Source organism: Lepidochelys olivacea (assembly GCF_965140295.1).
Source record: "Lepidochelys olivacea isolate rLepOli2 genome assembly, chromosome: 8".
NCBI lineage: Eukaryota > Metazoa > Chordata > Testudines > Cheloniidae > Lepidochelys > Lepidochelys olivacea.
The window spans coordinates 3,232,646-3,257,640 of NC_140418.1; the positions used below are offsets into that span (position 1 = coordinate 3,232,646).

The 24,995-nt window shown below is 47.8% G+C and overlaps 2 protein-coding genes and 1 pseudogene across 3 annotated transcripts in view; 1 reads left to right on the forward strand and 2 right to left on the reverse strand.

Annotated features, from left to right (window-relative positions):
* Window positions 1-2,407, forward strand: part of ADAM19 (ADAM metallopeptidase domain 19) — a 51,596-nt gene extending 49,189 nt beyond the window's left edge. The window contains exon 23 of the mRNA XM_084635871.1: window positions 448-2,407. Within this exon, the coding sequence (XP_084491997.1) occupies window positions 448-495 (48 nt within the window). The 3' untranslated portion in view covers window positions 496-2,407. The remainder of the gene's footprint in view (window positions 1-447) is intronic.
* Window positions 2,408-3,722: 1,315 nt separating this feature from the next.
* On the reverse strand, window positions 3,723-24,995 carry NIPAL4 (NIPA like domain containing 4). Its single transcript, XM_084635872.1, has 6 exons — window positions 24,590-24,995; window positions 15,006-15,254; window positions 11,492-11,548; window positions 10,744-10,834; window positions 9,387-9,547; window positions 3,723-8,380 (listed from the first exon to the last, which is right to left on the reverse strand). The coding sequence occupies exons 1-6, from the start codon at window positions 24,624-24,626 to the stop codon at window positions 7,776-7,778; spliced, it is 1,200 nt and encodes a 399-aa protein (XP_084491998.1). The 5' UTR covers window positions 24,627-24,995; the 3' UTR covers window positions 3,723-7,775.
* LOC311525385 (small ribosomal subunit protein eS25 pseudogene) lies at window positions 16,312-17,212 on the reverse strand (annotated as a pseudogene). Its single transcript has 2 exons — window positions 17,159-17,212; window positions 16,312-16,731 (listed from the first exon to the last, which is right to left on the reverse strand). The product of its transcript is annotated as a small ribosomal subunit protein eS25 pseudogene (transcript).

The window sequence follows — 24,995 nt, forward strand, 5'->3', positions numbered from 1 at the left end:
TTGGCCATATAGATGCCTTTTCTGAATGTGAATTCAAAGTTCTTTGTTTCTTGCTTAGAATACATTACTCATCCATGTAATGTGCTTATAGCATCTATTAATCATTGACTCACCCTTATAAATGAAACCTTACCATAAAGTCTGAGACCAGCCTCTAATTGCCTGGGGTTAGGAAGAAACTTTCCCTATGGGTGGGTTACGCTAGAATTGTCCATTATGGGGATTCTTGCGCCTTCCTGTGAAGAGTCTGGTACGGGCCACTGCCAGAAGCGGGATACAGGTCTGAACCGGCATGAGTTGCCAGGGTTTCTTCTATCAGTCAGCTGGACTGAGACAGCCTGGCCTGCCCCTCTGTGGTGTGAGCTGAATGAGAACAAGTAGGAAGCTTTTTCTTTTTCACAAATACTTATTTCAGTGTCTTTTTTTCATTGTAACTCCCCACACCAGAATTCAACGGTGAAGCTAGCCAGAGGAGTGAACGCCTTGCAAAAATGATGGCCAGGCACTCTGTGCTGCAGGGCTGGGGTCATCCAGCCAAACAGGGATTCTTTCCATGTCGACTTGGGATCTCACAAGAAACTGGATGTCTTTGTCACCAGGAAGCAGATACACAGGTCATGCACAGAGCTTGATCCCTCTCCCCCAGCCCCATGTTTCCTACCTGGCTCATTGGGCCACATCCAACCCTGCACAAATGGATGTCGCTACCAGTCCTGGTGTAGGCAGATGCAACGCCTAGTGACGCCAATGGGAATTGCATCAGTATATGCCAAGGCTGAATTTGGCCCACTGTGCCTTTGGCTTCCTGCAATACAGGAGTTACTTGTTTAAAATAGCGGTGAAATATTATTGTGCAATGTATAATGCAGAAGAGGGGGGCTGGGGAGAGAGCGTGCTCCATATTTTAAAAAAAATATGACCTCACCCACCTTGTCTCTCTAATATCTTGGGGCTGGCATAGCTACACCTCCACTCTATATTTCATCAGTAATTTAGTGCTCAGTGATCTGAATTTGTCAGCTGCTGGACTTGACAGGCGGTGCTCTAAGGATCAAGCCCCTCTGCTTCCCCCGGTCTGTCCAGAGCAGCCACGTGTGTGTCACTGCTACACTGCCATTCTGTTTCCCTGGGCATTGACTGACTGGCCAGCAGCGGGGAAGGAAACAGTGGAAAATATGCCACGCTGAAGTAACCTGGGCTTGCTGATAAGTTTGGGCTGGAACCTCCTCCCAACCAGATCATCCCGAGCAAGATCCTTTCCATCACCGCCAGTCAGTTGTGTTGCATTAACTGCTCGATTCCGCTGTGTCTTGTCTTGTTGATGTAAGTGTAAGATCTAGTAGCATTTCCAGCTTGGTTCATGTGCCCTTATCAGTGTCGTTTGGACTTAGACTAGGTACTACAGAAAAACTCTCTAAAGAAAATACAGGGTGAACAGTCAAAAGGAGTTAAAATGAAGTCCGGGTGGTGGAACCTTCCTGCCATAATGGGGTACCACAGCTAACCAGACCGGTACACTCTCTGTATATAGCCCATCAGCCTCCATTCTGTGTTGAGCAATACAGAGCAACACTGGGTACCTGGTCACCAGACTAACAAGAAATGTAACTTTAAAGCTTCCCAGTTGGGAGAGCAATGGAAGATTTATATGACATATGGTGCTTTTGTTGGACAACTGACTGAATCCAAACTCTCCTCTAAATGGACCTAGTGGAGGCAGTTGTCCAGGTGCACTTTAAACTGAAGGTCCTAATCCTTAACCTTGTGAATTTGTTTTTTTTAACCGATTTGGGTTTCTACGCATTTTGTCTCAGGATTTTAGATTTGGGACATTTTGTTCCCCTAGCAATTTTTCTGTTTTCTTTGAAATTACTTCATGTGTGAACATCAGCAATTCCGGAGTTAGAGACACAGAAGCTATGTCATATCAGACTTATTATGGACAGAGGTCTTCAAGCCAAATAGTCCAGGCTGCACGGTGTAAGAAACCCTACGATTTGCTGCAAGACCCTGTTCTGGGTTGTGATTCCATTATTGCTGCCTGGCCATGAAGAAATACCTCTGAACATTCACATTAGGTTTGGATGGCATCTAAAGATGGACCGAGCCATTTTTTGTAACGTTAGCACTTCTTCCTCCTCAAGGTTCTTTAAGTAGACGGGGCATTTTGTTACCATCCAGCTGTCTACTCACTGCAATGGTTAGTTTGGCCCCTCTGCCGAGATTTTCATACTCCTTAAAAACCAACCAATAATGTCCCCCAAATGGGGCCGTAAGTGAATGAGACTGTGACTCTCACTAACCTTGAAATGCGTTTCTCCACACCTGGTCCTAATGACTGTCCACTGGCACCTGTGCTTCAATGCAAAGCAGCCATTTGCAGTTTGATGAAATCAAAGTATTTTTGTAGGCCCCTCTTTAGTTGTATGGTTTCCTTGCAAAAGACCCTGAAGGAAGGGTGGTAAGAAGGGACTCGCACCAGCAGCCAGTTATTTCTCAGAGGTTTTTTTTATCTTCCGGTGATTGTAATGGCCACCTTAGCTGGCTTTTCACCACCGTTCAGTGCTGTGAATCATGTTTATTAGGGCAGTGCCAAGGCACCAATCCAGAATGAGCCCCCATTGTGCAAGGAGTGGTAGACAGTCCCTGCCCCAAAGAGCTTACAGACTAGATGGACACAGGGTGGGGGGAAAGGACACATCATGCATTTAGGCCTCAATCCCTATCAGCAGAAGATACATATTTTGAACATAGCTCGACATCTTATTAAAACCACACACACACACTTATTAACGCCTGCAGACAGCAACACCTCAGCGACAGCCTCTGGGTCTGATCCGGGCCCACTGAAATCCTTAGGAGACTTTCCACTGACTTCAGTGGGTGGGGGAATAGAGCCAGGGAACACGAAGCTCAGAAAACAACTGGACATGCCCTGAAGGGAACCCTGCAGTTCTGGGATATCATAAAAGGGAACACTCAGTAAATCACTTTACATTTCCGCATGTCTCAGCTGAGTGAATGAAGAGGGGGGAGAAAATAAAACGTGATTAAAAAAAAAAAGTATTATTTGGGAGAACATAGACAAAGTACGTGTCACTTTCTCTTAGGTCCATGTATTGTTTACAATAATGCTCTCTGTGCACCTATGCAAATACTTGAATAATGCAATTCATTGTGCCTTTTGCCTCGTTTCCAGTTAATAAATTTGTTGTCAATTGTCATTGAAATGTTGCATGGGAGTGTTGCTAACGGCGTCAATGCCAGACAGCAATAGCTCAGCCTGGTGACTGATACCCTCCTAAATAGGGATGTGCCATGTTCAGAAGTGCTGCCATGCCAGGAAAAAAGCCTTCTAAAAGTTTAGGTAAGCTTAGGCACTGCAAAGACTCCAGTCGGTTGCAGACCTGAAGAAGAGCTCTGTGTAGCCTGAAAGCTTGTCTCTCTCTTTCTCCAACAGCCGTTAGTCCAATAAAAGATACTCCCTTACCCGCCTTGTCTCTCCAAAATTCAACCCATGAAGCAAAGCCATGGCTATGAACTGAAACTGGAATAACAGGTAAAGCAGCAAGGACAATTTTTCTTTACCAGGAGAGGGAGCTGCTGCTCTAATCTCTTTTCCACGGTTCTATTTCTTGCTATGGTGCGGATGCCGGTAGTCTACCGACGTGCCGCATAGCAATAAAGTCAAGAACCACTCAAAAAGATTTCAGCTCAGCCCTCAAGAGTTTGTACAAAACTCCTTTATTCTCCCTCTAAGTACAAACGTTATTGAAATGTCTTTGAACGTGGGGGTTGCTTCCAGTTAAACATCAAAGCTAGTCACAGAGTTACATTAATTCTGCCTCTTCCCAGTATGTATACAGCATGTTCATTAGGAACAGAGCTCCCAGGATCTTGCAGGCAGGGCCAGAGCGTGTCTTGTATCACCTTGTGCTGAGGGCCCCAAAGGACGTAACGTGAGCTCTGGCAGTTCCCCGGCAGAGTCCAGGGGACATTGACTTTCACAGTTCCCAGCTGTGACTTCCGGCTCAGCATGTTGCTCCGATCTCCTGCCCCAGGACACTGACAACCCACATATTCAGCTGGTCACAAGTGACGTGCATTGAGCGTAGTGCTGACATGCTGAGCTCATTAGCTGAACCTTCCGCTCATAAAATAGTGCTGGGGGTTTTCATTGGAAAACGCTGGCTCTGTATCTATTAGATTTTCCCACATCTCCAACCCTTAAAAAAAACCCAGACACCGGAGGGCTCCTAGCTCCATTTAAAGTCAATGGAGCTATGACAATTTAGCCCAGCTGCTGATCTTCCCCTTGAACTCAGCGCTTGGATGCCAGCACGTAGAGGGTCTACCTGTGTGCTGAGACGAGCCGTGTTCTTAAACCAGATCCAAAGAGAGCTGAGCTGTTTTTCAGGGATCCATGTGTGAGTTCAGGAGACTGACATGAGCCATGCTCAGATGTAGGGGAACTAGATCACAATCATCTGAAGGCTCCCTGTTACTCAGCACACAGCGGTTGCTACCAGCAACCGAGCCTTGATTCAGGATTAACTAAAGCGCACCTTGTGGGTTCAAAAGGCGGTGGAGGACTCAGATTGTGGGGGTTGTGGCTGAGAGACTGTGGAAGAGGGAGCTGTGCAGAGAAGAGTAAAAATCCAGGGGAAAGGTGAGCAGGGCACAGTGCAAACCACAGACAGAGAGACTGTGCAAAGACGAGGTGAGGGAAGAAAAATTCGAATAAAAAAAAAAATCTGTACAGCCAGAGATCAGTTACCCACTTATGCCAGCCCAGCTTCTAATGTACAGCTCACACTTCCCTTGGGGACAAAAAGCATCTGGGTTTAAATGAGGGGGAGAAAAGACTTGGAAACTAGCTTTGCAAATCCCCCAGTGGGATCCCACAAATCCCCCAAACAGTCCACAATGGGCTCCCAAACCTCAGCTTCGAAAACATTTGCCTATTTGATTACTAATCTCGTTTGCCAAAAAAGTCTTTAGCATTTGCACCCACCTGGTCTTCCAGGCTAAAGAAGCACTTTCACTAACCAAGGAAAGGTGCTAAGTCTTGAGGAAGCCAGTGACAGTCAGTGATTCGGCACTCTCCAGCCCTGATGTTACCCAGCTGTAGCTCCGCTGAGCTCACTCCCGATTTACACTGGCTCATGCAAGGGCAGAATCAGGCCCAGTAACTTTACAGAAGAAGTTCAGCATCAATTAGAGCTAATGTGAAAAACACTCACGTGAAAGCTAATTAACATTGTGCTGCAGGAAACAACTCCTCCCCGCCCGCAGCTCACAAAAAGAAAAGTTAATTTCTACTGTAGATATACACACTTTGCCAAAGCCCTGTTTTTTTAAAAAAAATTCTCTAAGGTGTGAATTGTGCCATTATTACTCAAGCTGAATGGTCCCTTCCTGCAGAGGAAGTCCCATTGCAAAGTTACTACTCCCCATAAACTGGCAGAATCTGGCCCTACAGCTTTAAGTGGCATCGTTCACCTTTCTAGTGAATGCAGATCATTTAAAACACAATCCTGGCGCTGTCACAGCCCACGGTGTTACCCAGCACACAGCAATGTCCTAGTAGAACAACAGGTCAACGCAGAGATGGGGCTGAACCAAAACTTCACAGCCAACCCCTCAGAAATCTGCAGGTACTTCCAAGCGGAGCTGATTGAAATCTTGGCATTTGGTTAAGCGCTCGTCTCTGTAAAAGACTGAATCAACCCCCCAGGTCTGAACCTCTCTGAACTACCAAGCTGAAGTCTGGGGCTATCCAATGTGAAATCATTAGATCAAGAGCAGCAGAACTGCATTCTCTCATCCAGTTGCCTGCTGAGCCATTCAGCGCGACCTCGTGTCCAGAGGAAATGCAATCAGAGATCATTTAGGGGCTGGGGTGTACCTTCTACAGCTCTTCACCACTGGCAATATTGAGCTCTGCCGCGTATGATTGCTACTTTGCACTGGCTATTAGCTCAGCTGGCTCACCCTATAAGGGAGTCAGTACCCCCTCCAGATGCTCCTAACTGGCTGGGGACCAGGTGGCTTTGATTCATGATTGGGCCCAGCTGAGAGCAAGAGGGTTTGCACAAAAGGCAGCACACGCTCAGCTGGAGGGAGGTGGCAGCCTGGGGCTGGCCCTAATGGGAGAGGGCTGTGGGTGGGCGGGCTTCAGAGGATGTCACCCATAGGTGGCTGGCTTTGGGGGTAGACTGGAGCTGAGGCCCTAGAATAGGGGAAGGGAGTCCAGGGAAGAAGCCCTGAGCGTTAGTGGCTTGGTAGGAATGGGCTTCTAGGGAGAAGGCCAGGGAGGTAGTGCTCTGATGGAGAATGGGCAAGAACTCGGCAGCACCTGGGAGGGGAGCGAAGCGTCTGGGGAGGTCTGAGCTTAGGAAGGGGCTGTGGAAAAAACTTAGAAATTGTCTGAGACAGGAAGTGGTCTGGGGAGGCAGCAAGCAGTGTGTGGATGGAGCTTGGCTGCTTTCTTTGGGGTCCTTCAGATGGGGGTGCTAGAGGAGAGCCTGTTATACCACATCATCCAGCAATCTGGGGACTGGGGGATGGAGTTCTAGCAGTGAGTCCCCTCTTCTACATTCATGCACTCAGATAGACTAGGTTCTCCTGCAGTTAGGCAGTTGTGGCAGCTTTCGCCACCTTAGGACAAACACTGCTGACTTCCTTGCACTGCTAGGGTATATGCTGCATCGGGAGGGGTGAGAGCTGCAAAATTCAGCTTCAAACTTTCTCAGCATTTAGGGTGTCGGGACCTGAGGTTTTGGTTTGTCTCACTAAAGCGACAGAAACTATGTTCAGATCTGACCTGAACTTCCTCTTTAAGGATGTTTGGTTCAAGCCCCTCTCAAATGTTACGATGCTGTGGTTAAAATCATCAGAGGTTTCATAAAGTCATGTTGCATATTTACCCTGACAATTTATTAGGTATAAAATCTGTTTGATTGCCCTTTGGTAGGATGACAACAAAAACAAATGATACCTTACTTGCCTGTCTAAATATTTACTTGCCCAGGATGAGGGTGTGCCCTGGCTTTAAAAACAGGGGGTTGGTGGGTCAGAGGAGGGTGTTTTCTATGAGTGGACCTTTTACTATGGAACTTGCTCTGGCAAGCCAATGGCATGCTGAAAACCCATCTTTTCCCGCAGGCTTTCGGGGATTGGAAACATTATGGGGTCGTCATATGTCAGGACTTGCTATCTGTCTGGGTAAGCTGCCAGGGGGTTTGCAAGGGCAGAATATTCACTGGGGGTCTTCCCGTTTTGTTTGTTGTTGCTATGTATTTTAAGTTTTGTAGAAGTACCTAGAGCCCTTGCGATAGGGGCTGTAAAGAAATCAAAACCCACTAATCAGTCAGTCAGTGGAGGTCAGTTTGAAGTAAGCATAACATCAGCCTGAGTTCTGGTTAGGAAGGTGTGCAGCTCATGCACTAGAATCTGACAATGTTGAGAGACCGGCCTTCAGAAAGGATCCCAGAGAAGAATTTTGCTTCAAGCTTGTCATATTTCAAGGGATTTGCCACTTTCAGCAGCTATTCGTGTTGATGTCTTATGGGTGAACACAAAATATACCCCTTGCTCGTGTTATGACATCAGGCCTGCTTCAAAGCCCACTGGAAGATTGCATTTGACTCCTGTAGCATTTGGTCAGATCCATGATTAGTTTTACTTTCTGTGCTTTTGCTTTAAAATTGCTCAGTAACATTTTAGCCTGTTCAGAGCAGCATCCTCTGCCCTTGAACATTTATATCTCTGCTTTAGCTGTAGATCATGAATACTTTGGGTTTATCATCGGCAATCATGTCAGAATTATCCACTTCTATCAGAATGTTCTTGTCGTCCTTGATTGCTGGTGCCTGGTCGCTGTTCTGAAGAACTTGTGGTAGGTTCCCTAAATTTATGTCCATGTCTTTGAAGGCATGGAGTAAAAACACCCCCAAAATAATGGTGAGGAAGCCACAAACTGTCCCAATAATGTCCACCACCGACATGGCGACCCACTCCTTAAAGAGGATGATAGAAGTGGTGATGACTATGGTGGTGAATAACACGTAGTAGATGGGAAATACCAAGGAGGTGTTGAAAATGTCTAGTGCTTTGTTGAGGTAGTTGATCTGAGTGGTGACGGAAGCCACCAACGTGAGGATGAGGATCCAGGGCAGCGGGTTCTGCAGGACAGGCTGGTCAGCAAAGAAGCCCTTGATGGCAATCCCCAGGCCTTTGACGGAAGACACTGAGAAGGCACCAATCACGGAGCAGATGGTGAGGTAGATGAGAATGTTGCGCTGCCCGTAGCGGGGTGCGAGGAAGAAGATCAGAATCAGGCAGCCTACTAAGAGGATGGCAGCATAAGCGAGGAAACCTTTGAGAGGCAAGAAATGACAACATGAAATCCACAGGCATGCACAGTCAGGCTATAACGACAGCATGCGTTACTTGGGATACGCCAGAGAGATCAAACACCCACCCACGGCTGGTCAGAAGCACTGTAACCCAGAGTAAGGCAGTAACACACCTGACATACGCAGGAATACAGTTTGAAAAAAAAATAAAAGGCCAGATCTTCAAACTGGTGGAAAACATTGTAGCGCCACGAAACTGCATGAAGCTATGTAGATTTCCACCAGCTACAGATCTGGGACCAAAGACTCCCCCGTCACTTGTAATGCAGTCCCAGTCTAAGGCCTTAGACAAATACCTGTCGGGGGTTCATGTTACCAGTTTATGAATGAGCTTGTTGCCCAGGGAAAGTTCGAACCAGATGGCAATGTGTAGGGCCAGCTCAGCACATGGGTCCACGGGCATAAAGGAGGAGGGGATTTGGCTGATTGTAGGAAACAGCCATGCTGCCTCCACATTGCAGCTTGGCCACCTTAACGCTGACCTGCTCTACTCCAGGTATTCACATCCTGAGCACCTTAGAAGCTGAGACGGCAAATGGTTTGGGGTGGGAAAAGGCACCAAGTACAAATTCAGCCCAGATATGGATGCCCCTCAGAGAATGGCAGCAACAGAATCAGGCTCCGAGATGCTCCAGTCATACAAATAACAACAGCAAATGCAACAGCAAGACCATGATTCTCTAAAACCTGCACAACTGGATCCCAAGTGCTGATTACAAAAAAACCCACGGGCCCTCTCCAGGAGTCTAGAGCCACTGTCTAAAACACTAGAATGCACAACAGGGGGACAGCAGGGAAACAGTTTATAGGGGTGCACCATGGAGTCTATTCAATCCTTCAGCTAGACCCCTGGAGGCGTGGTCCCTAACTAGAGAAAAACTCCTGGATGTGACCTTCAATCTGCTGCACGTACATTTTCCGCTAAACGGCCCCATCTTTGAGCCGGCTGAACTGCCTGGTGCTTACCGGGCTCTTTCAGTTTTGAAGCCATTTCGGCCAGAGTGGTGATCTCCTCTTCTTCTGGGGCGTGTATCACCATCACTGTGCTACCCACAATGCTCAGCATGCAGCCTAGCTTCCCAAGCAGGTTTAGCCGCTCTCCGAGCAGATAGGATGATAGGATGGCACTGTGCAGGTCAGAACAATAAAATACGTTAATACGTTAATACCCCCAAATCGTCTACGGGAGAACGGCCAGCGTTAAACAATAAAACACGTTAATACCCCCAAATCGTCTACGGGAGAACTGCCAGCGTTAAACAAAAGGCAGATTAAAAGGTTACGTGTAAATTACATTTATTAAAGGCCAAGAAGAAATTCTTCTCTCTGTTGTGTGGGTGTAAATCTAGAGTAACTCTACTGAGTTAAGTGGGTTATTCTGGATTCACACCAGAGTTACTAATGGCAGAGGCTGGACTCTGTGTCTCCTAAAATTCACAGCTCACGTAGAAATAAAATTAAAGTCTTGAAAAGAAAATGCTTATAGGTGGAGAGAGATCAATGCGTCTCCAGAGGATCTAACAGTGTGGCCAGTTCCATTCATGCTCAGGTGGGTAACATGAAGTTCCTAGCACCCAAAGAAAGGGGTTTGAGGACCAAAGGAACAAACACTCCATTAATTATTTAGTTATTAAACTTTAGAAACTCTCTGAAGGGACAGTAGAACCCAACTACGAGTTTGCTTATCAAAATGACCCACTCTGGAGGCAGTTCCCCACTGTAGTGGTGCTAAATCTCCCATTTTTATTGTGAGTCTTGCAGTAATTGGTCTCTTTTTGAAAAAATAGCCCCAGCTCCTGGAGTCACGTGAAAATCCGAGACTCCCAGTTTTCACTAAAAGAAAAATAAGTTTCTAGCCCTCTGGCAGGAGAGAAAAGTACAAAAATGTGATCCCAATGCACCCTAAAAGTTCAAAAGCCAGACTGCAAATCAAGAGAACCCGAAATGGATGATTTTGTGACAAGTTCTCATGATTTTTGGCATTTGGGGTTGGCAACACTATCCACTGCCAAAAATGTTCTGGTACCAGTGCCGCAGCTGGGAGAACAGAACAAGAAGGAAGAGACAGAGGTTTTTATAAAAGCTTCCAAATGAACGCCGGACTTCTGGTCACCCCACCATACGTTGTTGCCATGTGGCATATGTTATTTAACCCAACAGTTAATGTGCTTTGTGCAACATCCTGCGCTGAGGAGAGCATCCGCCTATTTGTCCATTTTGTAGCAACCACCAAGATGTTTTTCTTCTTGCAGAGTAAATCACGTTTGTGCCATCTGGGGGGAAAAGGGGGTTGAATATAAAAATAGAGAGACCTAGAAATCACCTTATGAGCACGCTCAGGGCGCCAAGGGGGGTGACGATAGTTGCAGGCGCAAATGCATAGGCAGCAAAGTTGGCAGCTTCCCCTCCACCCACTGAGCAAACAAGAGAAAAACAAACAGCCAACAAGTGAGTTACAACACGTAGTATTTCGTTAAAGTCATTGTGCATTTTCAGAGCAATAAGGGCTGAGCTGGGGAAGGAGCCTGAATCTTGCTGGGGGTTTCGACGCTGCATGTAAACTGAGCCAGGGCATCTTGGGGCAAAATAACCCCAGTGAGAACTATTCCCGAGGAGGGAGCTTCGCACATGGGGGATCTGCAGGAAGTTGTACATCCTGGATTCTGTTACCAAGCGGGGGGATGGAGCGGGGGATACCGCCTCCCGAATATCTACCTACTGATGTAGATGTGCCCTTTCATGATCTTGGTAGTCCATCAGGCTTTGTCCAGTGCCTGGTACGCTGACAGACCAGCCAGCCTTCCTGGTGTAACCGGGGCTTTTCATACTTTTGGCCAGGAAAACCAAGCGAACTAGTTCTGCAAGCAATCCAGACGGGCTGCGATGTGACGGGCACAGCATGCTGGTTCTGCTCTATTTATCTATCTGCAAGGGGTGGAGAATCTGTCCCTACACTGAACAAACTTCCGAGCCACTGGAGAAATTGGCTAAAATCATAGCTTGGTTACGCCTCCATTTTCTGAACCTTGTAAGGGCCATACATGCATGGGAATGTGAATAACCCCACTTACTGGTTAACAGTCCAGCCCACCAGAGCCAGTCCTTAAGGTAGCCATGACCTCCGTCTCCTGGGAAAGCAAAGCACAGATATTTAGGGACTACTAGAAAAATAACCCACAGCCACAAGAAATAGCAGATTCCGAGCTATGAAGGGGCTGTTTCAAATGACTATTGAAACAACCTAGAAGGCGAGGAGACAATAAACAAATCAGTAAAATCCTACATGGAAACCAGAGATTGAGAAGGCTGTTAGTAGAAGGTGGTATTTACAGCCTGGACGGGCAGCATAAATACAATAGAAAACAGCTATTTAATCCCATTGGACAACACTGAAAAGACAACGTTATCCCCCGGCCAGTGCTAAGCACTGAAAGCTCTGTGATGAGTTTGCAGCGTCTTTGCATGGATTTGCTGAGTGCCCTTGACCACTAACAGCCATGGTCATTGTTGCTATTTTTCAGGGAACTGCTTGTAGGGTCCCAGCATCAAATGCCTTGGCCAGGGCCCAGATGTGGAACGGAAACCTGAAAGGGAGATTGTGGGGGGAAGAGACAACGGGTAAAGCTGATGGGGAAACAGGCCTCTTGCTGGCGTCATGGGGGGCAGTGTTAGCTAGTGGATAGGGCACTAAACTGCTCAGGATGTCGCGATTCTAAGCTGCTGATGGGCTGGCTGACCTTGGGCATGTTGCTTTCTCTCTCTTGGCCTCTGTTTCCTCTCCCATTCTTTGTCATGTCTATTTGGGCAGGGATTCTGTCATTATGTGTTTTTACAGTACCTAGCACCCTGATCTCAGTTGGGGTCTCCAGGCGTTACTGGAATACAAATAATGAATAATAACATCCCTGACTTAATGCAAAAAGGGAGTTTCATGACTCTGTGTTTCTGATGCACAATTATTTATGGCATTAAAAAAAAATGAGATGGTGGAAAATGTGTTTCTAAAAAGGAAGAGTTCAGAGGATCAAGCGGGGCGGGAAGTGGAATCTAAAGTTCTTCCACACCAAGAGCCTGATCCTGTCCCCATTAAAGACAAAGCAAAAACTCCCACTGATTTTAGCGGGAGCAGGATAGGGCCCAGTTTTCAATGACACTGGCTGAGCAGGTACTACCAGGTAACAGCACAAGTTAGGAGGAATGTTGAAGTAGGCAGCAGCAGAGGGCCGTGCTCAAATACCATGGTAATGAGCCTGCTATAAATGCCTAGATGGAAAGATTAGATGGCTAAAAGGAAAGTCAGAGCCAGCAATGGATAAAGAACGCTTGGGAAACCAGTGCTAGAACTGGAACATTTAAAGAGCCTCAGTGAAAGCTACAGGGAGAAGATTACACACTGGCTCCCTTAGAAATTCCTGCTTTCTTTGGCACAAAACTTTCTCAGAAATTCTTCTTTTTGGCTGAAATTTTCCATGCTTGAGCTCAGCCCCATGGTGAATCGCTCTGGAAAATCCCTGCGACCACTATGGAGTTAGCTCAGCTTTGGGATGCGGTGGAGGAAGCTGGGGAAATACTTTTGTTACTGTTAAATTCCTAAGATTTCTTTGGGCAGATAACTCAAAAAAGCTGAACTTTACAACATCGGCTGTTGCATATGGCCGGTCCTCAGCAAGGGGCAGACACCCTGGGGGTGGATCTGTACCGCTTAGCAGTTAGAGGCCCAGATTGGCACTGAGGAGCTCTGGGTTCTAGTCCCAGCTTCGCCCCTGACCTGCTGGGCGACCTTAGTCAAGTCACCTCATTGCTCTGTGCCTCAGTTTCCCCATCTGTAAAACAGGGACAATGATACTGACCTCCTTTGTAAAGCTCTTTGAGATCCACCGATCAAAAATGTTATCTAGGAGCTAGGTGCTATGGTTTGTAGTTACACAGTGAGGTTGGCTGCAGGTGTGGTTCGAAACATTGGTGACACCAGAGCCATGGGATAAACTCCACTGTGCAACTCAACAGTGGGCAGAACTGGGGGATCAGACTTCACTCCGCCCCCCTCCCCCAATTCCACCTGTTGGGGCACACAAACACATCCACCACATTTACCTTGCATCTGTACACACGGCTGGTCAGGCAACAGACACACACACACCAGTGCAACCCCACTGCACACACGTGCTCCAACAACCACAAGCTGAGCTTCCACATATCCCACTCAGACTCCACCTCCACACGCTGCCCTAAGGTGATGCAATTCACACACGCTTCCCCTTGCTCAAGCCCCTACTGCATAATCTCATCCTGGCACATACCGTCCCCCCTTGTGCAATGCAATCCCACACATGCATGCCTCAGCCAGAGCCTGCATTCAGCAGCTCCCACTCGCTCCAACAGGCACGACACATTCATTTGCTCTCACAGAGATCCCTCTTGCTCCAGCTCTGGTCATGCCCCCTAGGCCATCTAATCAGGAGAGATACAATCTGTCAGCAAGACGGCATATGATATGCCCTCCGCTCATTAAGGACAATGCACATGTGTGAAGGAGTGGAAGTAAAGCCTTGCAGCATCACTTATCCTCACCTTGCAAAACAGTGGGGGTCAGGGTCAGCAATACCATTAGGGGCCAGCCCACTCAGTAATAAGCCCCGCCCTGTTCTGTGTCATCTGTGAAGTCATAGTCAGTGTAACCTCATGGTGCGAGTGGTAGGATACCTGAGACACCAACTGAAGAACACAGAGGACCTTATAATCATTACCTCTAATTTGGATGGGCACCATCCAAGGTGCTTTTCTACCTGTGAAGTAAAGCCACCCTGACCATTCTTAGGGCATTAGAACCGCTTTGGTTCTGCGGTGCTGGGTGCAGGTGCCTCAAAAAGATAACCTCTCTGAGACGGCAAAGATAACGACAGCAGCCCTCACTTGCTGCATCACGTCTGAGATTAGATTGTAACCTCTCCAGCACAGAGACCATATTCTGTAGAGTTCTCAGCATGTTTCAGTTACTGTATTATTAATAATAATAAATAAATAACACAGATGGGGAATTATTTATATGTAGTTTAACATGAAGTTAATATTTACTTGATGAAAGGGGGAAAGTTTATACACATATTCTGGGCTCTGCAAATGAATTTGACATTTTGCATTAATAAGATGTCATTCTCCTGTGCAGGAAAAACACACAGGGCCTTGTACTGTCCCAGTGAATCCAATGGCAAACTTCCCCATTGACTTCAATACAAGCAGGATTTGGTTCATGGAGAACAGAACTGTGCAATCCCATTTGAATGAATTGATCCATTCTGCAGGGGTGAAATTCTCCCCTGGGCAAAGGGCTAGCACCAGAGCTGTGAACCATTTGAGTCCCACATCCAGTTTTATTTACACAGAGAAGAGTCCCTGATGAGTACTAGTTCCTGATGGATGAAAAGTTCCCCCACTCCCAGTTATCAGGCACTTCAGATGCAAACACACACACACCAACAGCAGATCTCACGAGGCATATCCCCCGGCCTCATTACTCATGGGAGTGTGGACAATGCCTCTGATTCTGGGAGCAGAAACCCCATCTTCTGCCCTGAATCTCCATACCTGCTCTGGTGCCCCCTTTGTCCACCAGTCGCAGCAGCCCTTTCTTCTTGAGGATGACACTGCTGCCGATGAGGAAACTGGAGAAGATGGCAAGGGCCAAGCCAATGTAGAATCCATATTTGCTTTCTACTTGTGTTGCCCAGCTGCTGTGCAAAGTGAGATTCTTATGGACAGAGGTGGACAGGTTGCCGTCACTGACTACCTGGCATACGACCCAATGAGAAGAGCAAGAAATAGGAACCAAAGAACCTGTGAGGACAACACACACAGAAAACAAATGTGAAGGATTAGCGAGAATATTCTATGGGACTCTATCAAATGTGTTTCTTTAGGGATGGTGATGTAGTGGTCAGAACACAGGGCTGGGACTCAGGATTCTAATCACAGGTCTGTCACTGACTCCTTAGACAGCCTTGACAAAAATGATTTAGGGCCAGATTCTAGCACCCTTATGCACTCTTATTTCATGAACAGTCCCCCTGAAGTCAAGGTGTTACTGAATATGCTCAAAGTAACAGAATCTCTCTACCTAAGATACTTACGTGGCCCCCAATACTGTAGGATGTGAGCACCCCAAAATCTTCAGTATGTTTATCCTCATAACACCCCTGGGAGCCAGGTAAATACTATGTTTGTCATGAAACTGAGGCAGAGAGAGAAGAAGCAGCTTCACAAAGTATTTAGGCTCCTCCTACATGAATGGAAGTTAGGAGCTGAAAGACCTGGGCCTAAGTGACTTGCCCGAGGTCACACAGGAAGTCTGTGGTGGAGCAGAGAACTGAACCTAGATCAAAGGTTCAAACAACAACAAAATCAAGGAGCAAAGGAAAAGCTTAACAGAGGCACAAATGCTAATTGTTTAATGTATGAAACCCTCAACAAGGGGGCAATTACGTGGCATGAGTTTGTGGATGGACGCCCTGGTTAGACATCCGTGGCACTGGGACACTAGGCTTTAAGCTCCATCTGTACTACAGTTAGAAACCCTTGGCTCACTTAGCTGGCAAGATTCCAGCTAGCGTGGCTGGACACAGCAGCTTTTTCCCAGCATGGCTCTAGAGTCCTGGCAACGTTGGGCTGGAAGGGACCTCGATAGGTCGACTAGTCCAGCTGCCTGCACTGAGGCAGAACCAAGCAAACCTAGACCATCCCTGAGAGGTGTTCGTCTAACTGTCCTTAAATGTCTCCAGTGATGGGGTTCCATAACCTCCTTTGGTAACCTATTCCAGTGCTTAACTAGCCTTATGGGTTTTTTTTTTTTGTTTTGCTTTTTTAATTCAACAATTTTATTGTATACATTTACATAAGAAATATTGCAGAGGTGACTGGAAAACTTTTTTAAGCATCCTCCCCGCCAGCAGGTGCATCTCCACTCTTCGTGTTCCTAGTGTAAATCACACGGGCTCGGTGCTTGGACACAAGTTTGATCAACCCTTGGCTGAGCAGTTCTTGGAGGGCAGCCCTTGCTAAAGGTCCTCGAATCTTCAACCGTTCGGAGACTACAGCTGGCGTGATGAGCTTGTAGTTGGGTACTTCTTCGCACAGTTTATCATAAGTTGCCTTATCAAACAAAACAAGGTTGTTCAGCTTGTCTCTTACTTTCCCTTTGGACCACTTCTTTTTTTTTTTTGGCTTTACCCCCAGATTTGTTCACTGGGTCCTTGTCTTTCTTTGAGGACTTCCCCACATCCTTCTTCTTCTTATCGTCCTTGGGGGAGCATGGCGGCTTTATAGTTAGAAAGATTTTCCTAATATCTAACCTAAATTACCCTTGCTGCAGCATAAGGCCATTGCTCCTTGTCCTTCCTTCAGTGGGCAGGGGAACAATTGATCCCTGTCCTCTTTATAACAGCCCTTAGCATATTTGAAGACTGTTATCAGATCCACCCTCTGTCTCCTCTTCTCAAGACTAAAGATACCCAGGTTTTTTAGCCTTTCCCCATAGGTCAGGTTTTCTAAACCTTTTATAATTTTCCTTGCTGTCCTCTGGACACTGTTCCACTTGTCCACATCTTTCTTAAAATGTAGCGTCCAAACCTGGACACAGCACTCCAGCTAAGACCTCACCAGTGCTGAGTAGTTGTACATATGACACTCCTGTTAATGCACCCCACTGCATCACATTTTTGGCTCATATTCAATTTGTTACCCACTATATCCCCTAGATCCTCTTCTGAGGTACCACTGCCTAGCCAGTTATTCCCCATGTCACGGTTGTGCATTTGTGTTTTCCTTCCTACGTGTAGTACTTTGCACTTGTCTTTATTGCAGTTCATCTTGTTGATTTCAGCCCAATCGTCCAATTTGTCATAGCCATTTTGAATTCTAATCCTGGCCTCCAAAAGTGCTTACAACCCTCCCAGCTCGGTGCCACTCATGAATTTTATCAGCGTATTTTTCACTCCATTAGCCAAGTCGTTAATGAAAATGTTGAATAGTAACAGACCCAAGACAGACCCCACTAGATATGTCCTCCCAATTTGACAGTGAATCACCGATAACTACTCTTTGAGGATAAACTTTCAACCAGTTGTGCACCCACCTTCTAGAAATTTCATTTAGATCACATTTTCCTAATTGGCCATGTGGGACTGCATCACAAGCCTTATTAAAATCAAGCTATATCACACCTACCGCTTCCCCACAATCCACTAGGCCTGAAACATTGTCAAAGAAGGAAATGAGCCTGGCTTGTTCTTGACAAATCCATGTTGGCTATTCCTTATAATCCTGCTATCCTCTAGGTGCTTGCAAATTGATTGTTTAATCATTTGTTCCAGTATCTTTCCAGGTATCAAAGTTAGACTCACCGGCCTAATTCCCCAGGTTCTCTTTGTACCCCTTTTTCAAGATCACTACTATGCTTGCCCTTCTCCAGTCCTCTGGGACCTCACCCATCCTCCAAGATAATCGCTTATGGTTCTGAGAAAATACCTGAAGGTGAATTTCATCAAACGCTGATGACTTGAATACATCTAACTCATCTCACTATTCTGTAATCTGTTCTGGCTTGTGTTCCTTCACCTGTGTGTGTCATTTGTGTTGACTTTTCCACACCTGGACACACTGCACAGCCATGTTTGTATCTTGTCTCTCTAATATCCTGGGACCGACACAGCTAAAACAACACTACATGTTTTGTATCAACACACTCTAGGAAAACTTGGGCTCAGCAGCTGGAACCAGGAGCTGTGGTTTGTGGGTCCTTTTCATACAGTGTCCTGCGCTTTGGGACGTCCTCCCACCTGGGTATAAATGGGTGACATGCAGGAGTGCTGGGAAGAGGGTGAACTTTATTTCCTGGCCCCTGTCATATGACATTGGTCAGGGCTGCAGAAAGTTAATATCGCTGTCACACAGCAGGGGTCACAGTATCCTTCTCATATACTATGCGAGTCCTGTATGTTATCAGTAGTGTTCCCTTGTCAGCTAAAGTCCTTCAAGAACTGAGTCTCTGAAGTAGTTTCCCCTTTCTCCACCACAAGCAGAGATAACTATTTGACTCCCACTCTTTATTCAGCGTCACAAACACTCCTTGCTCTCCAGATGTACTAACCGCCCTGGAGGCTAAGTGACAGTCTATCTCAGTACAATCATGTTGCTACTACAGGGCCATCAGAGTCTAAGGCATTTTTTGTTTCCGTCAGGAACTGACTCCAGCAAATGCAGAACAAATATAGGGGGCAGACGAGAGAAGGGATTTACTATACAACAGGTGAAGATCATTGGCTATCTAGAACGAGTATAGTAATTGGAAGGAAGACCTTTATTGAATAAAACACTTCTCTAAAGTGTGGAGAGAAGCATTAAAAAGCATTTGCCAGGTCGGAATGACTCCACCAGCACCAAGATAGAGTGCGGGGGGAATGAAATGAACTTGGAAAAAAATATTGACACTTTCCCTATTTGAAAATGAATACTGACTTTCAATTTATCTTCTATTTATGGCCCCTCAATATAGCATGTGAGGGCTGGGAACCAGAAAGCTCCCAGAGAAACACCCAAGAATGGCCTGGCTCCCAGCTCGGAGTGGCAGATCTGTTTACTGAATTCTGGAACAGCCATGATTCAAACATTGTTTGCAATGTTCGTGTAGCCCGCTCGGTCCCAGGATATTAGCGAGACAGGATGGGTGAGGTAATAGCTTTTATTGGACCAACGTCTGTTGGAGAGACAGACATGCTTTTGAGCTTACACAGAGCTCTTCTTCAGGTCTGCAGGTTACACAAAATAATTATTCCCTTGGTAGGACTGTCATTTGTCTAGTACCTAAAGGAGATACTGTGTAAGGTTGAAAGCTTTTGTCTCTCACCAAGAGAAGTGAGCTATTACCTCACCCACCTTGTCTCTCTAATACCTTGGGACAAACAACCAACAAAATCAATTTTAATTTTTGCAGATTTTCAGTTTGCAAAAAATGTCAAGAATCTGCCTTTTCATCTCCATTTGGGGGTGGCAAAAAATTTTGAAATCATAACATTTTCCATGGGGAAGGAAATTGGCTTCCTGACCAGCACTAGTTATCAAGGCCCCTTGACACAAAACTTGTGTACAGCTCAGGATCCATCGATTTTAAGGTCCAATGGGACAATTATGGTTATTTAATTTGACCTCCTGCATAACACAGGTCAGAGATTCTCCACCCAGTAATTTCTGCATCAAGCCTGATAAGGTGTGGTTGAACGAAAGCATATCTTCTAGAAAGACATCCAACCCTTGTTGATTTAGAGACTCCAATGCCACCCTGCCTATTCAGGCTGCCCTCTGCCAGCTAGTCTGTCACTCATCACTTCCAGTACCGCATTTCTACCTAATTTGGTAATTTTGCTTTTCTATGGAATTAGAGAGGAGCTTTTCATCAGGAGTTCCCAAAAGGTCTGACCCTTATAGGAGCAGATACTTAAGTTAAAGGTTAGAATAGCAACCTCTCACAAAGCTTTCCTCTCTGCTGCACATTGTCTGTGGTCTGTTCATTGGGAATAAAGACCAACCAATTATGGAGTTGATCAGAAGCTAGGAATGGGTGAGACGGGATGGATCACTTGATGATTACCTGTACAGTTCGTCCCCACTGAAGCACCTGGCACTGGACCCTATCAGAAGACAGGATACTGGGCTAGATGGATCACTGCTGTGACCCAGTATGGCCATTCTTATGTCAGGTTACACAAAAGAATTATTCTCTTGGTTGGATTCTCATTTGTTTTCACAGCCACCCTTATGGCAGCATCCAGCACTTGGGGCCATGTCATATGCCCATAACTTCTGGCAAAACCTAGGCAAAATCTCCTTCAGAGTACTACAGCATATGACAAGGATGCTGGGCCTCTTTCCTGTACCCCTTTGCCCTCTAGAAGCACACTATATCATGCCTGAGAACCCAGAAGTTACAGGGCAGATCCTCAGATCCTTGTCATATCTACCTTGATTCAATCGCGTTCTGGCAAGCTACACTAGCTGAGCATCTGCCACATAATTATTCTGAAGTTAGGTCAAAGGAGGAGTGCCTTAGTGGGATAATACCGAGACTCCCTGAAAACATAAATTTAAATACCAGCAAGGTTGACTCAACCCTTCATCCTTCCAAATTATTTTGATTGCCAGGCATTTTATGTACTCAGATACCACAGTGATGGGCACAGCATTAACACCTAGGTAGATTTACTGGAGGTGTGTCTCCTTCAGCTGGGACCTTGAAAAGAAGAGGTCCTGATTCATCACTGCATATGCTGTGGGGACGCCATTGATTTCAGTAATGGTGAATCTAGCCCAGAGGCTCTGTCTGGCAAATGATCCCCTGGCACTTTTTCTAGGAGTCCAGGTTCGTCCTTGACCAAAATTTCTCACTTCCCATCCCCACTGCGGATGCCACCTGTCTGGTGAATGCATGTGAAGTTGGAAAGCATTCAGATCCTGCAGGATGAAATTGCGGGTATCAATGTGATTCATTATTCAGTGGCATGAAAGTAGATAAGAATCAAGGGCTTCTTTGTAAAGCACCACTAAACATCAGCCTCTACATCAAAGCTGTATCAATGGGTGTGGGTGGGGAAATTGTTGAGCTTCTTTTTCTGGTTCTCACACTGCTACCACACCCGAGACATTGCTCCTAGCTACCCTTCGCTCTGTGTAGGTACTGAACTAACAATGAATCCGATGAAGTGAGCTGTAGCTCATGAAAGCTTATGCTCTAATAAATTGGTTAGTCTCTAAGGTGCCACTAGTCCTCCTGTTCTTTTTTTGAACTAACAAAATACACAGCGATGGATGAGGGAAGAACATGCCCAGATGGAACTTCACAGAAGAGTTTTCCACCACTAGGGAGCAGATCGCCTCTGGGCAACAAAACAGCTGTGTCAAATTTTTAAAGAATATACTGCGTGTATCAGAACAATGAGCTGCTAGAGCATTGCCTTGGTCTTAGCAATGGGAAGAGGGACCCGCCATGTGGATTGTGCCCATCCAAGGAGTTCTTTGTGTCTGGTTGGACATGGACAATCATTTCACACATCCCCCACTTCCCAGGCCCTGGGAGCAATTCACCAAAAAAAGTTGGGACAGGCTGAGGCTGCTGGACACATTGTGCAGCTTCCCCTCCCCTCTCTGTTGGGTGTTTCTGCGGGAGGGATTGCCCTGCATGCAAATGATCCAATGGAAAAGTCCCTGACTGTGCACTTCCCTCCCAAAGGACCTGGTGGAAGCCCTATCACTAGTTTCTTTTTCTAGACTGTGTAAAATGCTCCCATATATACTGTAGGGAACAATCCTACATAAGGCAGGGGGATGGGTTAAACGGTCTATAGAGTCTTTTCTATCTTGGATTAGTAAAATTTAGAAGAAGAAAACCCCCAGCTGCTTTGTAAGTCCCTGCAAATGCTGTAATGCACAGGTAACATAGTGCTTAGTTACTCTCATTTCTTCTGCTATAGAACAGGCTTTGTGAGGCTTAGAACAAAAGTGACTGCTAACTCCCCTGGCTGCACAATGTCCTCATGTGACAGAGCTTTTACGTCCCTCAGAGAGAGCAAATAAAATCAGCCCCCTTCAATGCAAACAAGAGCCAGTATAAAACCTGAGAGGGAGCAAGCCAGAGGTCTGCTTGCTGATTTACTAGCTCTTCTTTTGTTACATTCAATTCAGCCTTCCAGGCAGCAAAATGAATTACATGCCTATGTAGGGTGTGGGGGGAGGTATCTCCAAAGAGAGGTTGGGATACACAAAAATCACTTTAGCTGCAAATAGGGCCCAGATGTTGATATTTACATCCCTAGACATGAAAATACACCGTTCAATACGGCACATGGACAAGTGGCTGTGGCTTACCCGAAGAGAGTGAGTTTTAAAAATCACTAGCTGGGTTTCTTATTCTTTTCACTGGTTATTTCTAGAAGTTAAAAAGGCAGATTCTCAGCTGGGGTCAGTTGTCATCACTCCATTGCCTTCAATAGAGCTAGGGCCAATTACGCCAGCTGCGGATCTGCCCCACGAGGATCAAAATGAATGTAGATATGCACGTACATTTTCACAGCCAGAGCTATCACACACATGTGCTTTAAGGGCATGATCCCACTGGAGTCAATGGAACATTTCCTGTTGACCTTCATTGGCATTAGGCCCCAGGCAGCTGCATTCAGTCCAGATTATCATTCCAATTCAAATGCCAGATGCTTTACACTTCACACCTTTCTGCAGGGAGGTGTCACGGGGCAGCCCACCAAGCCTAGGCTAGCAGCACACATCTCCAGGGCTCTGAGTGGGCGGGAGAGCGCCCTGAGGAAACCCCTATTTCCAGCCTCCCCCAGAACAGGGGCTGGATCGAGCACTGCCAGGAACTTTAAAAAGAAGTTTCACCTTGGAAAGAACAAGCTACAGAATCACAGAACTGTAGGGCTGGATGGGGCCTCCAGGGTGCACACAACCCCCAGGATGAGACAGGACCAAGTCAACGTAGGCCAACCCAACAGGTGTTTGTCCAACCAGTTCCTAAAACCCTCGAATGAGGGGGATTCCACACCCTCCCAAGGAGCCTGTTCCCAGGGTGGTTGTGGACTTCCTTCCTCTCAATTTTTAGGAACAGGTTGGACAAAGGTGCCTGTCTGGTAGGGGGAACCTGGAATGAAACCAGCCCTGCACCGGCCAGTTCTCCTTCACCACCTACTTCCCCTGACACCCTCCCCGCTTGCTCCTGCCAGTGCTGAATGCATTACAGGAGGTAGCCCAGCCCCAGGGATGAGTGACCCAGTCCAGCCCTATGGGGGGATCTCTGCTACCCCGTCCCCAGATCAGCACAAACACCTGCCCAGCTCTCCCTCCTGCAATGGGACCCCCTCACCTCCTGGAGCCCTCCTGCTCACATGCACCCTGCATCTCCCTCTAGCCAGAGGAACCCACCGGGCCCCCTCCTCCTAACTCTTGTCCAGTGCTACCCCCATGGGAGCAGTGCCTGAGGCAGGGCTGAGTCGAGGGGCAGCCCCAGCTGTTGCCCCGATTCCCACAGGCCCTGGCACTGTCTCCTTTCCCCCTGAATTTGGTGAGAAATCAGGGGCCGGTGGCTAGCTCGAGAGCCCTGGGCTGCAAAGGGTCTGCCCTTGGGGGTGCAAAGGTGGGGGGGGGGAGGTGGTCTATGGCCAGCCCAGCCCCATCCCAAGCTACCTCCAACCAGAACCCCATCCCCCCCCCGAACGGGCCAGCCTCTGCCCCCAGCCCCCTCCAGAACCCCCCAACTGCCCCCTTCCAACCCCATCATACCCCAATCCCATCCCACCCCCTTCCGACCCCCATCCCAGTCCTCAGTCCCACTCACCCCCCCAGCCTCCTCCAGAACCCCCCAACTGCCCGCTTCCGACCCCATCATACCCCAATCCCATCCTACCCCCCTTCCGACCCCCACCCCAGTCCTCAGTCCAACTCACCCCCAGCCTCCTCCAGAACCCCCCAACTGCTCCCTTCCAACCCCATCATACCCCAATCCCATCCCACCCCCTTCCGACCCCCATCCCAGTCCTCAGTCCCACTCACCCCCCCAGCCTCCTCCAGAACCCCCCAACTGCCCCCTTCCAACCCCATCATACCCCAGTCCCATCCCACCCCCTTCCGACCCCCATCCCAGTCCTCAGTCCCACTCACCCCCCCAGCCTCCTCCAGAACCCCCCAACTGCCCCCTTCCAACCCCATCATACCCCAATCCCATCCCACCCCCTTCCGACCCCCATCCCAGTCCTCAGTCCCACTCACCCCCCAGAACCCCCAATTCTGCCCGCTTCCGACCGCATGACACCCCAATCCCATCCCACCCCCTTCCGACCCCATCCCAGTCCTCTGTCCCACTCACCCCCCCAGCCTCCTCCAGAACCCCCCAACTGCCCGCTTCCGACCCCATCATACCCCAATCCCATCCCACCCCCTTCCGACCCCCACCCCAGTCCTCAGTCTCACTCACCCCCCTTCAGACCCCCCCAGCTCTACCCCCCTTCCGACCCGACCCCTCTTCCAATCCTACAGTCCCGGGCCAGTTCCCACCCCCCTGCCCTCACCCCGGACTTCAATCCCCCCCCCCGTGTAGCCCCCCTTGCCCCGGCACCCACCGTTCGCACAGCTGCGGTTCCCCCACAGCGGCTCCATGGGCTCGCTCCAGGAGCAGCGGAGCCAGATCCGGATCGCAGGCGGGTGCGTGTGTCCTGTCCCCGGGGCCGATGCCTCCCACTCCCGGCTGCCTCCTCTGCCCCTCCTTTGCGAGGAGCGGCACCTAGGACCTCGCCCTGCCTGTGCTGAGCTGGAAAGTTGCTCCCGGCTGGGCTGGGTGTGCACCTGCTCCAGCCGGATACTCCACTGAATCAGGCTTCTCCTCCCCCTGGCTCATCGCACTGCAGCCTCCCCAGCCCCAGGGACTCCCCTCGCTGCCTGACCTAGGGCCCAGTCCCCCGCACTCAGGAGAGCCGAGGGGGTGAGTCTCTGCTTCATGCAGAAAAAAGGGAAGGGATCAAGCAAACT